Genomic DNA, 14,941 nt, shown 5'->3' on the forward strand with positions numbered 1-14,941 from the left:
TAAATAATGGATGTGAATACATTTGACACATTTGATTACAGACAAACACAATTTGAATAGACTGATTAAAGTACCTAAACTCATAACAGTAATGTGCTGTTATTACACAGCTGTGCTGTTCACAGGAAGTGAGCCTCTTTTTTAAAGACTTACCTCCTCGCCTCCCTCGTTCTTTATGCACTGCACAGGAATTCTTCTAATTCTTGTATTGTTTAATGATAATATGCAGGGAAGGACATTCAAATCTCTTCTAAACTTTCTGTGAGGAACTTTATTTTATTATATTTTAAGAATTTTTTTTCTTTTTACTAATTGGAGATCCTCTGCTCATCTTTGTTCCTCCAAGACTCAGCCTTTTGTGGATACTGTTTTTTTAGATAGATAGATAGATAGATAGATAGATAGATAGATAGATAGATAGATAGATAGATAGATAGATAGATAGATAGATAGAGAGATAGAGAGATACTTTATTGATCCCCGAGGGGAAATTCTTAACATCCAGCAGCAGGTATAATACACAAAGTTACAAAATGAAAAATCTAAGATATAAATATACAATCAAATAAAAAAATAGAATGCACAATGTAAAAGTACAGTCTTTAGTGTGTGTGTAATTTACAATGGGGTGCAGTTGACAATGGTAGTGCAATAGACAGTGAACACCAGTTGATGTGCATAAAGTGAGGATAACTGATGTCAGCCATACAGAAAGTGCAAATACAGTTATATAATAATTTAAATTTAGCAGTGCAAAAGATAAGTAAACAGTAGATGAATGAACTAGTGAATGAACTACTAGTGCAATGTATGATAATTATTTAGTGCTTTACCTCATTACTAGCCATAAACTGACCCCATCCCAACTTTTTTAGGATGTGTTACAGGCCTAAAATGCAGGAATAGCTGTGAATTAACATATGAAATGAAGTTGAGCAGACAAAACATGAAACAATGAGGACGAAATGAAAATATAAGAAAAAGTTGTGCCAACTTTTCTGATTTGTGGAAAGTTATCTGAAAACTTAAATCTCTTAAGGCCAATTTGCACTTATGCGTCAAACCTACACCGTGGCCTACGCATACGTTATGCTTAGCTGCAGACCCTACGTCACAGCCGGACGCTCACCTTCACAAGAAATGTAACGGTGCGCTGCGAGACGCATCCCTTCCTTCACAGATTAAATTGTAGAGCGATGCTGACGCACAAACATACAAGTATAGACTCACACAGTGGTATAGGATACTCTCACAGAATTCACTGTAGACAATTAAATTTCTTGGCACAGGTGGCCAATCTTTTATATGGTGATTGTGGTTGGTACTCCTTGTTTTTGAGTGTTTCCCTTCCCTTTAGAACTGAGTTAGAAGTAAAAGTAGTCCATCCCTTATTTTTCTGTTATAGGATGCTAAAGTTAGCTGTTCCCTAGCCTCTTTGTTCTAATTTGTCCATTCCACCATTTAAGATGGAACAGGAAATTTAGCTAGCTAGCAAGATGCACTACTAGTGATTTTTAATGCTAGTTTTGAGTTCAAGGGCCATATTACATTGAAATTGGCCAAAACTGGCCAAATCCTGTTTCTCATTTGAACACTTACTCCTTGTTTTTGAGTGTCTCCCTTGTCTTTAGAACTGAGTTAGAAGGGAAAGTGGTTGCAGTAATTCCTTTAAATAATGGGACGATACTATGGGGGGAGGGGGGTTGTGTTTTAATTGTTTTATTGTTGTCCGTCCCTTATTCTTCTGTGATAGCATTCTATAGTTAAATGTTTGCTATCTTCTTGTTATGATTTGTTTGTTGTATCCTTAAAGGCAGCAGCCTCTGTAATTTCTCCTGCACCATTTAAGTTGGAACAGGAAATTTAGCTAGCTAGCGAGATGCACTACTAATGATTTTTAATGCTAGTTTTGAGTTAAAGGACCATATTACATTAAAACTGGCCAAAACTGGCCAAATCCCATTTCTCGTTTGTACACTTACTCCTTGTTTTTGAGTGTCTTTCTTATTCGTCTGTGGTAGGATGCTAAAGTTAGCTGTTCGCTGGCTTCTTGTTCTGATTTGTCCATTATACCTTAAATGTAGCAGCCCTTAGTAACTGCTACTGATTTTTTTAAGGAGGATCGGGAAATTTAGCTAGCTAGCGAGCTGCACTACTAGTGATTTATTTTATGCTGGTTTCGAAGTAAAGGGCCATATTACATTGAAACTGGACAAAACTGAACAAATCCTGTTTCTCATTTGTACACTTACCCCTTGTCTCCCATTTAGAACTGAGTTAGAAGGGAAAGTGTTTGCAGTAATTTCTTTAAATAATGGGACAACACTTTAAAAAAAGGGGGGAGGGGGGTTGTGTTTTCATTGTTTTATTGTTGTCCATCCCATATTCTTCTGTGATAGCATGCTATAGTTAGCTGTTTGCAATCTTCTTGTTATGATTTGTCTGTTGTATCCTTAAATGCAGCAGCCTCTGTAACTTCTCCTGCACCATTTAAGGTGGAACAGGAAATTTAGCCAGCTAGCGAGATGTACTACCAGTGCTACTCGTACTACTAGTGCTACTAGTACTGCTAGTAAAGGGCTATAATACATAGAAACTGTACAAAAAAATCCCATTTCTCGTTTGTACACTTACTCCTTGTTTTTGAGTGTTTCCCCTCTCTTTAGAACAGAGTTAGAAGTGAAAGAGGTTAACTGCACCTTTACTGTATCCTCAGTAACTGCTACTGCACCATTTAAGGTGGAAGAGGAAATTTAGCTAGCTAGCGAGATGCACTACCAGTGATTTTTCATGCTAGTTTCGAATTAAAGGGCCATTTTATATTGAAACTGGCCAAAACTGGCCAAATCCCATTTCTCGTTTGTACACTTACCCCTTGTTTTTTGAGTGTCTCCCTTTCATTTAGAACAGAGTTAGAAGGTAAAGTGGTTGCAGTAATTCCTCTAAGATTTGGCACACATCTCAGTACCAGGTACTCCACTATTTAAGGTGGATCGGGAAATTTAGCTAGCTAGCAAGATGTACTACTATTGTTTTTTTTAATGCTGGTTTTGAACTGAAGGGTCATATTACATTAAAACTACATTAAACATTAAAGATCGTTTGCGCTGCCAACTTGATGTGATTTCTAATAAGCCCCTTTTTGAAGTTTAAGGGTCTAACCCTGAATTCCGACAACAATACCTAGCCTGGGTAATAGAATAAATGGGATGGGGCTTTACTATAAAATCTGCTTGTATTGCCAACTTGTCAGTCGGGCCCAAACAGGCCAGGATTTTTGTCAGTTGTCTGCCTGATTTACACCACTATATCTTGAGGATTTCTATTCAAAAATGGCCTACAAACATTTTGTTTCGTTCTGCAGAATTTGGATAGATTCCTATTACTGATCTGGAATTATTAAGTAGAGTAGATAGAAAACAGGCAGCTTCTCCAAGTGTCCTGTAGGAGATTTCAAAGCCCTCACATTTTCAGAATGTAAAGAACTTATTTTACCGCAGAAAAAAGGGTTTTATATCACCTACACCTGTAGCCTGTATAAGGGTCAAGGCATTTTAATAGATCTCATATATTCATATTCAGATTCAGATTCATATGTCTGTGATATAGCTATGGTGGTACTTGGCTTGGTTCAGAGACATAACAAAAGACAGTTCTTTAGTAACTAGGCCCATGCTGGACCCAAACTTCATCAGATACCTGTGTGTTGTTTGAAGCACATCCCAGTGACACCTGTCTTTGAAAGTGTACTATACAATAGATACAATAGTTACTTTCCAGCAGTTTCTCAGCCTCAGGCTGTGATCTCAGACACAACACCATTTATAACAGCAGAGAAAACATGACAACATGACAGCTGTGCTAACCTCAGTCCTCCCACATAAACACAAGTGTCCTTTTCAGGAATTTATAATGTTAGATGATATCATTGTGTACAGTTACAAGGAAAGTAAGTCACACCTTTGGAATTGCCTAAATGTGTGCATTGATTTCTAATTAAAATGTGATCCGATCTTTTGATAATTATACAGTTATAGACAAGGGCGTAGGAGCGGCCCTGTTATTATTATTATTATTATTATTATTATTATTAAGATGGGGTCCTCTTATTAAAAGAATGTAACTTTGTTTTATAGAGATTTTTGGCAGAAGTTAATGTAAACTTAAAAAAAAAAAAAACCCTCCAAGACTGTTAGCAGAACAACATATTACCCAGATGCCGTTTTTATTGCAGTATATTGTTATTGTTGTGATTCATCACTGACCTCGCGTGTGAAGCCGGTGTTGTGCTGAAATCTGCACTCCCGCCAGGAAAAGCTCCCCCACTTGGGAGCGTGCACCCACGTCTTCTTGCTTTAGCTAACTTTAATTAGAAACGTGCTTCCGAGAGGTGGTGCTTTTCGTTGCGGGGGTGCAGATTTTAGCGCGCTTCCAAAATAAAAGTTTTTAAATTTTAAAACAATTTCTGCTTTTTCTGTAGTATAATTTTTTTTAGGGGGGGTATATACATATTCCTGATATTTCTGATCCTACGCCAATGGTTATAGACATACATAATCTAAGCAAACTTTTTTATTAACTTGCACACAGTTGTGCTGTTCATGACTTTACGTGAGTACATCAAGTAAACATGAACAGTGCAGGCTAGAAAAAGTAAGTGAACCAGTCTGAACCAGAGACAAACCAAGTTTTTTTTGTTTTTGTAATGTTCTATTATTTTAGTCTAGTTAGTTTTGGTTTTAAACTGCATTTTTTAAAACACATTAAAGGATTTTGCTACATCATGTCATCATCACCAATGTGTGCTGTGGCTTGCTATACTTGACATTGATTTTTTTTTTTTTAGAAAATGGTCATTCTGGTTTTAATTGCCTTTCCAGTTTTGGACAAATTTGACTATTCGTGTGACATGCAGCAGAATGAGTATAACAATGTCTAAAATTGAAATCCCTTTTATTTCTGTTTCTGAAGAAGGTTAATCTACAGTTACATTAGATTATGGCAGTCACAAGCAGAATCTTTTGTACCAGTGCTGCTGTGTGATGTGCGTGCACATGAAGGGAAGTTGAATTTCAGCACAACACTGCTTCTTTTTCTATTTCTGATGTTTAATGTTTATTTCCGATAGCCTGACTCAACTTTCTGTAATTGGTCTGAAAATCTGAACCATGCAGAGAGGTCATTTCACACTGCAGACAAACCAAGTTTGTTTGGGAAGGTTTGGACTTGACAAATTAGTGTGAAATCACCCTAAATGATTTAATGACTCTTAAAAGCTAACTAGCAGAAGGTGTTGCATTTATAAAGAAATTTAATTAGAAGTGTGGGTTTCTCAGGTGCTTTGTCCAAAATAAAGCCTGCTAGAGAGATCTGCTCATCTTTAAGAGGCTGAGCTATTGAAAAGCACTGATGCAACAGCCCTAAGCATGATATTATCTCCACCATGCTTCACAGTGGGGTATAGGTTTTGACGTCAAACATTGCGTGACGCTTTTGTGCCACTTTATCAGTTCATAGAACGTTTTCCTTGAAGCACTGTGAAACGTCCTGGTGATCTTGGGCAATTGGCTTTCTTTGTGATAATGTCCTTCTATAAACCCTATAGTTTTTTAGCGTTTTTCTTATGAGAACACATGAACAAATATATATTTTTTGCAGTTTGTAGAGCCTTCTGTAGGTCTATTGTATTCTGTAGGTCTTCTGTAGGTAACTATTAACTTTTGGGTTCTTTCACGCAAATCTTTTAGGATTGCCTGTTCTGCCCATGGAATGATCTTTTAGGAAGCAGCATTATGTAAGAATGGGTATTTGTTATGGCATTTATGGCATTTAGCTAAAACTTTTATCCAGAGTGACTTACAAGGTTATTTATATTATAGAGGTCAACCAATGTAATGTTAGGAGTCTTGCCCAAGGACTCTTATAGGTGTAGAGCAGCATAGTCAGTCATATGATATGGTAGCTCACTGGCATATTTATATGTATGCCACACCAACCACCGGTATTTATTGGTATTTAATAATTGAATTAAACATTTTAAAAGTTAAGGTAAAGAGGACAAAAAATAAATAAAACAAAGTACGATAATCAATTTATCTCAGCAATAGGGGTGGGCGATATGGCTCTTAAATAATATCACGATATTTCAGGGTATTTTTGCGATAATGATATACTTGGCGAGAAAAAAACTAAAATAATTCATTCATTTCAGGAATATAGTATAATAGTATAACAGAATAATCATAATGTGGCGAAATAAATAATATAGCATAAAATTGATACATTACCAACCAAGTTTTTAAAGAATGTTTTTTACTCAATATCAGAAGACATTCTTCAAATTGTAAATACCTCACTCATGTCAGGTGTTTTCCCAAATGCATTAAAAACAGCTGTTGTGAAGCCTCTCTTAAAAAAGAAAAATTTAGATACAAACTTATTGAACAATTACAGACCAATCTCTAATCTACCATTCATTGGAAAAATAATTGAAAAAATTGTCTTCAAGCAAGTTATGCACTTCCTGTCCATAAATAACTGTCTAGACCAATTTCAGTCAGGTTTCCGGCCCAATCATAGTACTGAGACTGCGCTAATTAAGGTTATCAATGACATTCGCTTAAACACAGACTCAGGAAAAATGTCTATTCTACTACTGCTTGATCTCACTGCTGCTTTTGATACCATTGACCGCAACATTCTCATAGATAGACTAGAGAACCGGGTTGGAATTTCTGGAACTGTCCTAAAATGGTTCAGTTCATACCTTCAAGGAAGGAAATACTTTGTGGAAATGGAAAATAATGTTTCTGAGACTGTGCCAGTGACCTGTGGTGTACCCCAGGGTTCAATTCTTGGGCCACTCTTATTTAATTTATATATGATTCCTCTGGGGGAAATCATGCGTGACTATGGGATATCTTACCACAGCTATGCAGATGACACTCAGATCTACATGGCCCTCTGCCCAAACAACTATGGTCCTATTGACTCACTGTGTAAATGCCTTGAGCAGATAAATAAATGGATGGGACAGAACTTTCTGCAGTTAAATAAAGATAAAACAGAGATTATTTTATTTGGGAATAGTAATGAGAGGCACAGACTAGCTGCCTATCTGGATTCAAAAAGCCTGAAATCTAAAGAACTAGTGCGTAATCTTGGTGTACAAATGGACTCTGATCTCACTTTTAACAGTCACGTCAAAGCAGTCACCAAATCAGCATTTTATCACCTCAAGAAGATAAATAAGATCAGAGATTTTCTGTCTAAAGCAGACCTGGAGAAACTCATCCACACCTTTATTTCTAGTAGGATTGATTACTGTAATGGACTCCTAACTGGACTCCCAAAAAAGACCATCAAACAGCTTCAGCTGATTCAGAATTCAGCAGCCAGAGTTTTGACTAGAAGTAAAAGAAGGGAGCACGTCACCCCCATCCTTAAATCCCTGCACTGGATACCAGTATGTTACAGAATAGACTTTAAGGTTCTGTTACTGGTGTATAAATGTGTTAATGGTGCAGGACCAGCATATTTATCTGATGTGCTCCAGCAGTATGAGCCGAGCAGAACTCTCAGATCATCAGGAACTGCTCAGTTAGAGCTGCCTAAAGTAAAAACTAAACACGGAGAGGCAGCGTTTAACTACTACGCTGCTCTTAAATGGAACCAGTTAACAGAGAGCATTAGAAAAGCACCAACAATAAACATGTTTAAATCCAGACTGAAAACCTACATGTTAGATCAGGCCTTCAGCTCAGCTTAAAACACTGCAGCTCCGCCCACTTTTATTCTGTAACGGCACTTTTATATTATGTTTTATTCATGCTTTATTCTTATTAATTCCTTGTTGTTCTTTTACATGTTTTTAATTTAATTCTCTTTGTTTTAATCATGTTTTAATCAATCATGCTTTATTCTTATTTTAGTTTTTATTTCCATTTTTACTGTTAATCTTTTACATGTTTTTTTTTTATTTGATTTCTCTGTGTATTTTCTAATTTGTAAAGCACTTTGAATGACCGTTGTGTATGAAAGGTGCTATATAAATAAACTTTCCTTGCCTTGCCTAAAATAATATAATGCAGTAAATAATATTGCAGAATATTTAGTGCATGCATATAAACTGCAAACTAAAACAATTATACAATAAATACACCTAAAGCTTCACAGTAAATAATAGACTACTTTTAAGACAGAACATCTCTATTATCACAATATGGATTTTTAATATTATGATATTTCTGTGTCACGATATATTGTATACAATATAATATTGGCCACCCCTACTCAGCAATACAAGTGTTTTTGCCTGATGCAAAAAACATAAATATCACCAGATTATAGATGACAGGGTTGTAGGTAAGATACCTGGGTTTGGCAAGCTTTAACTTTAAGGCTCTTAAGCCTCACTGCTACCCAAGTGCCACTCTTAGCATATGTGCTTACAATATCACTGTATGTGCGTGTATGTGTGTGTAAGCTCTTACAATTATGTGTGTGTTCAGTATTATGTGTGTGTGTGTGTGTGTGTGTGTGTTCATTCCATGAACAGGTTAAAGGTGGAGCCCACATTCCATCTCTGCCCACGACAAGTACAGTGACGAGGCTTATCACAATTACTTCATTGTTTAGCTGATATATTGTACTAGAAATTATTGTGATCAACAATATTTATGTCACTTCTTAAGACCCTTTCCTGCTACTTATATTACAATGTAATATACAGTTGCACCTTTCAAAAGGTTAACAAAACTTTAATTAATGAGAATACCCTTTGTTAGTGGAATATAATAAATTTTAGCATTACAGAAACAATGTTTCAGCCATGTTCTAAAACATGTGTTATAAGAATTGGTTTGCATCACAATGTCACGCCTGACTCTGTCGCCTAAAGACTCAGTTTCCCAGCAGCCTCAGGCTCAGAACTACACTGATTCTGAGGATCACATGTCTCTCAAGCGCTCTGCATCACCAAGCTACTGACTGATTGCAAATAATTTCCACCTGGTCTGCCTAGTACAGGGGTGTCCAAACTACGGCCCGTGGGCCAATTGCGGCCCGTTTCCTTTTTTGGAGCGGCCCGCGAGGTATTTTAGAAATATAAAGAAAATTGGCCCACTGTTAAGCAGGTTTTATAAATGTGAGATTCAAAGTTTGAACGCCAGGTGTCAGAAACGGGCCAAAGTGTCTAAAAGCGGAGACGGTGCGCAGAAAAACGGGCCAAAGAGTCTAAAAGCGGAGAGAATGCACATTTCTAGCGCAGAAAAACGGGCCAAAGAGTCTAAAAGCAGAGAGAATGGGCATTTCTAGCACAGAAAAACGAGCCAAAGAGTCTAAAAGCAGAGAGGGTGCGCAGTTGTAGTGCAGAAAAACGGGCCAAAGAGTCTAAAAGCAGAGAGGGTGCGCAGTTATAGTGCAGAAAAACGGGCCAAAGAGTCTAATACACAGATTACAGATTACAGAGTCCGTGGCCCGTGACTTCAAATATATTTCTCCTTTTGGCCCCCAACAAAAAAGGTTTGGACACCCCTGGCCTAGTATAAATACTCCCTCGGTGCAACTCCCTCTTCTGCCTACCGTTTACTCTATAGCTTAGCCCTCTTGTTTATTTAGATTTTCTGGTTATCGACTTCTGCTTCCCTCCTGACTTCTCTCTGGCCTTTCCCCTGATATTGGATACTTTGTGTACTGAACCCTGCTTGTTTACGGACTACCCTCTAGGTATGTTGTTTATTATTGCTGCCCTTCTTGTTTTGACTTTGCCTGTCCCTGACTACCTCTGTTTGCTTTGCCCTGTAAATAAACCTGTGTTTTCTAACCAGCTTTTGTCTCCCCTGGCCCTGGAATTCGTCACACACAATGTTATTAGAATGTTATTTTCTTGATTTTTTTTGCACAAACAAAATAAAACAAACACATACTGCAAATAGCAATACAGTACAGTGCAGGTAGAGGCACAAACCTACTACATAATCAATAATCAATGTTCTAATAACTCTGGTAACTGTAACACTCTATTAACCAAACCTAATTGTTTTAGTAGCTTTAATAGCTTTCAGAAGAAACTATGAATGAGCATGTGTCCCAATACCTAATACCAATGCCTTTACTGGGTATCTACTACTGCCTGGAGAAAACTGGGTCATCATGTATCATGTCATTAAAGCCTCTGCATGCCTCTGAGGTGAGAAAGGTCTGAAACGTTTAGACTGCGGGTGAAAGCAGGACATATGATTCAGACCTTCTTTGAGAACGGGACCCAACAGACCCGTCGTATGTATATTTTTCCAGGGAGGAGGTGGGCTGCTGGTTGTTAAACTGGCAGCAGGCGAGCCTCCTCCCTCAGACTGAGACATGTGATCAGTGCTTTGAAGTAATGATGTAATGATATAAAAGCATGAATCATTTTTCAAGCATTGTTTAAAAGACAGGCTTCCTGTTACGTAAACATTTTTTGACATTTATAGCTTTACTGTTAGTCTAGTAAATTATCTAAAATGATACAAGATCCGTTCATCTGTCCGGTTAGAAAAAAATTTAATTGCATAAAATGACAGGAAGGAGAGAACAAGTCATTAGTTAACACCTTACAGCTGGGCTGAATGAATGAATGGAGTTACTCTCAACCGGAAACAAGTGCCATACAGTCCTACACACATTTGCACCCACCCACACACACACTCACTCACTCACCACAATTTAGAATATTCTTATCTGAGATCTTCTGATCTCCCTGTTTTTGGACTGTGGGAGGAAACCAGAGTCTCTAGTGGAAACCCACACGGAAGGAGGAGAACAAGAAAAATCCACCCACACAATGACTTGAAACCAGGACCCCAGTAGTGCAAACCACTAAGCCACCGCTTGAACCCAATTAATTGCTAAAGCAATTGCCATAAATGACTTTCAGAGTGTCTAAAACAATACTCTAAACAAATAAACACAGATAAAGCATTATAGCGCTTATATAAGTGATTGTTACAGTTTCTCACACCATCAAAAGACAACTGGAAACTGGAGAAACTGAAAAGGTCAGACTGAAATTCACAATAGCATCAGTAGACATGCTTCTGAAAGCTGTAAAGAGAAGATTTGGAATTTCGAGTCTGTTTACAGGCAAAACAGAAAAAAGCTTACAGCTTGTGTGGGCCATGTGGTACTGCCATTGGGCTACTGACAATATGGGGGTGTTCAAAAACTTTTGACCTAAACTGATAGCTTTTAACACAGTTGTGTAGTTCATGTCTTTTTAAATGAGTACATTGAGTAAGCATCTATACAGCAGGCTAGAAAAAGTAAGTGAGCCTCTGATGTAAGTGAACTTTGCTGGTTTGGTTTGGTTTCACACTGTAGTGTAGTGAACAAATTTGAACTTTGCTAGGTCCTGTCATCACCACTATGTGATCTGTGTCTCCCTATACTTGACACTGATTGGGTTGTGAAATGCTGTCAGTCTGCAGGTTGCCTTTTCAGGTGTTGTTCCAAAGTCTGCCTCCCTGCCAGTGTCTGACTTCCCTCCACATGAAGAAGAATGATAGTAATAGAGTAATAGATCTATTTTGGATGCATTTTATTTCTGCTTATAAATAATGATTAATCAGCAGCAGGGATCGGCAATAGGTGACCCACGGGCCAGATGTGGCCTGCAAGCATGAAACATCTGGCCCATGAAGTTGTTTGAGCTATAATGAACAATAATGAAAAATAAAATGCTTCTTTGGTAAGCTTTTGTTTACATACCTCCCCTGCCTCTATGTCGCGCTCGGCGTGACTTTAGTTTCCACCTGTTCTTAGGCTCCTTATAAGGGCGTTTTTTCCCAGCCGTGTCTCAATTCACTAGTCGGGGCAGTGGTAGTGTATTGGACCACGACCTGCTTTGAGATCAACTGTTTTGCAATTGGGTTCAACAACCTTCTGGGCTGGAGAGCTACTAGTCTGTAGCAGCACTCCATCCCATTACACTTCATTTTCCAAAACAGATTTTTTTTTGTGGCCCACCACGTAATGACGTAATAAATATTTACCCCTGATTTGCAGTTATTGTAGATACAGAATCACCATGGTAATCTGTAACGTACATACCGCTGCATGATGCAGGTTCACGTAAAGGGGAGTTGGATTTTGGTACAAACCCAGTTCTTTTTCTTCTTCTATTGTTTAATGGTTGACAGCAGACTGCCTCACATTCCTGTAATTAGTATGAAAGTCTGAACAAACGAACCAGACTATGGTTCAGTTGATCCAGACCAAGACTACCTCTTTTGGTAGGATCAAATTTTAGCCCTTTTATCCAGACTGTGGTTCACGCCATCTTTCACACCTGCTATTTTCAATCTTAATGTCCAGACCAGACTAAAACAGCACTTATCAGCTCTGATTTTATTTATTGCTTTTATTATAGATTCAGTAATCAGTAATGACTAATTATTTTATATTTCAGTCTAAGACATGCTCTCTGTATGACCAGCAGATCCTGTTGTATGTATTTGCAGGCAGTACCTTGATCACAGTGGGAGAGTATCAGAAGAAGCTCGGCGGCTCTGAGAGGGAGTTCTTACAATCGTCGGCTGTCGGGTTCCTCACTCCTCTTCGGAACTTTCTAGAGGGCGACTGGAGAACCATCTCGGTGAGTTGTTGCTGGGGATTTAGAGTTAGGATTAAGGCGCTGACACTATGATCAGAGGATCGCCTTTTCGATCCGGGGTCACGCTGCTTCGCCATCAGCAGCTGGAGTCTGAGCGAGAGCACAATTGGCCAAGCTCTCTCTCTGGGTAGGAAGTTGGTGCTTTCTCCCTAAATCATGTGCTAGTCTTCACCCTCCTGGTGTTGAGGCAGCACTAGTGATAGGGGGAACCTCTAGTTTTATCTTAGAGGCCAGCATGGGAATGCTCACACCTGTGGAGGTTGTGTGGTGGTATCTTGTGAGTAATGTTGAGGTTCATGGTTCAGAGTTCTTTACACTGGTAGAAGCTAGTGTTCCATCCTGTATTTAAGTCCTAAAATTACATAAGCAGGGCCAAATCAAACAAATAAGACACATATTTTAGACTTGATCTTTAATTTACTAAGGACGATGATTCAGCATTACATATCTGTGAGTGGCAAAGGTATTCTGCCTGGCCAAAAAAAAAAAGGTCACACACTCTTATATTTCATCGGACCGCCTTTAGCTTTGATTGCTGCACACATTTACTGTGGCATTTTTTCAAATAAGCTTCATCAATGTCACAATATTTATTTCAATCCACTGTTGCATTAATTTATTAATTTGTCACCAAGATCTTGCAGCAGCTTCTTTCAGCACATACTGTTGCTGAACCTAGACCTGCAGACCAACTGCAGCATCAACCCCACATCATTTACTTACTTACATCCAGGTGGGGACTTTTTTTTGGCTAGGCAGTGTATATTGTTTTAAAAAGTAGTAATTGAGGTTAAAAGTAAAAGTAAAAAATGTGAACCTGTGCATTCAGTGTCTTGTGTGACTCCCTTGTGCAGCAGTGATTGTAAAAATGTCAAATTCTAAAAGTTCACAAACTTTTAAGCACCAGTGTAAATCTATTATGGTCATGCATTGAGACAGTGACTCCTCTATGGTTTCATTCACAGACAATAAAACGAACATGTTTCTATTTACAGAAAGAACGAAGGCTGCTGGAGAATCGTCGCCTCGACCTCGATGTCTGCAAAGCGCGGCTGAAGAAAGCGAAGCTGGCCGAGGCCAAGGCTGCTGTGAGTCACGTCGCCTCCTGACCTTTCTCACCTTCCTCACCTTCCTCACCTTCCTCTTATCTTTCCCGTTCACCCGCTCCCGCCGGCTAATGCACGTTGCCATTTCCTCAACTCGAGCCCACGCGTACGTCTCCAGGACCCGCCTCCGCTCTCCTCCAATTGCGCTCAGTGCTTCCTGGTGATTCAGCAGCTGGCGCAGTGACGAGGGAGGAACAACATAGGAAGAGAGTGTTGCGCTTGCACTCATGACTGAGTTGCATCAGGGCCTCAGGAAGCCGTCGCATGAACCTCTTCCGTGCCAGAGTCATTCCTGGAACTGCTTTAATAGCAGAGGAAGTTGGCCGAAGTGCAGAATTAGCTTTTAATGCTTCTTTGTTATAGACCTTAAATAGTCTATAGACAGCTTTTCTTGTCTGTCAGATGTTTTAAAATGTACAAAGATGTTTATACAGTTTCAGTTTTTATTGTTGCATGCATACCTTCTGACTCACTAACACTAGCCATGTCTTTAAACATCCCCCCAACAATGGCAACTCAAATTAGAACCATGATTACCATAAACTTATATTATAAAATCATTAGATCAAGTATTGTAAGAAAACGATCATCCTCCCACAATGATTTTCCAATCTTCCAGGTTTTTGGAAATTGGGGCAGGATACGTCAAATATGTAAAGTAGCGTAATTATTATTTTAATGAGCGCATCTGGATGTAAGCCACATCCGCAATTAAAAAAAAAAATACACAATTATTTGTACATATATAGGCTGCACCTGACTATAATATATAGTATATCATTCTGTAACACAAACAGTGCTGCATCTGACACTGCTCTACGCTGTCAGGGTCCTCTTGCAGAGTTAAGCAAAAGTTGCTCTTCGCATAGAGCCAGTTTTGGTCAATTATTCATTGCCACTTTTCAAATTGCAGAATTATCTCTTTAATGTTTTTTGTTGTAGACCCTAAATAGCCCAGACAGCTTATCTTGTCTGTCTGAATTTTTAAAAGATGTTTATATACTTTCATTGTTTATTGTTGCATGCATACCTTCTGACTCACTAACACTTTAGCCATGTCTTAGATCTCTCCAACAATGGCAATTCAAATTAGAACCATTATTACCCTCAAACTTGGCATCACAAGATGTTTTTATGGAACACGTGAGCTAAAGAATAGCTTTATTATGAATAGAGCTGAAGTAAA

At 38.4% G+C, this 14,941-nt stretch overlaps 1 protein-coding gene across 6 annotated transcripts in view; it reads left to right on the forward strand.

Annotated features, from left to right (window-relative positions):
* The window catches only part of sh3glb2b (SH3-domain GRB2-like endophilin B2b), a 93,946-nt gene that overhangs the window by 24,050 nt on the left and 54,955 nt on the right, over window positions 1-14,941 (forward strand). For all 6 annotated transcript variants that reach the window (XM_049468563.1, XM_049468546.1, XM_049468619.1 and 3 more), the window contains exons 4-5: window positions 12,498-12,631; window positions 13,645-13,737. In XM_049468563.1, coding sequence (XP_049324520.1) covers window positions 12,498-12,631; window positions 13,645-13,737 — 227 coding nt within the window. The remainder of the gene's footprint in view (window positions 1-12,497; window positions 12,632-13,644; window positions 13,738-14,941) is intronic.

The sequence above is a fragment of the Astyanax mexicanus genome, chromosome 1, assembly GCF_023375975.1.
Source record: "Astyanax mexicanus isolate ESR-SI-001 chromosome 1, AstMex3_surface, whole genome shotgun sequence".
Classification (NCBI taxonomy): Eukaryota; Metazoa; Chordata; class Actinopteri; order Characiformes; family Acestrorhamphidae; genus Astyanax; species Astyanax mexicanus.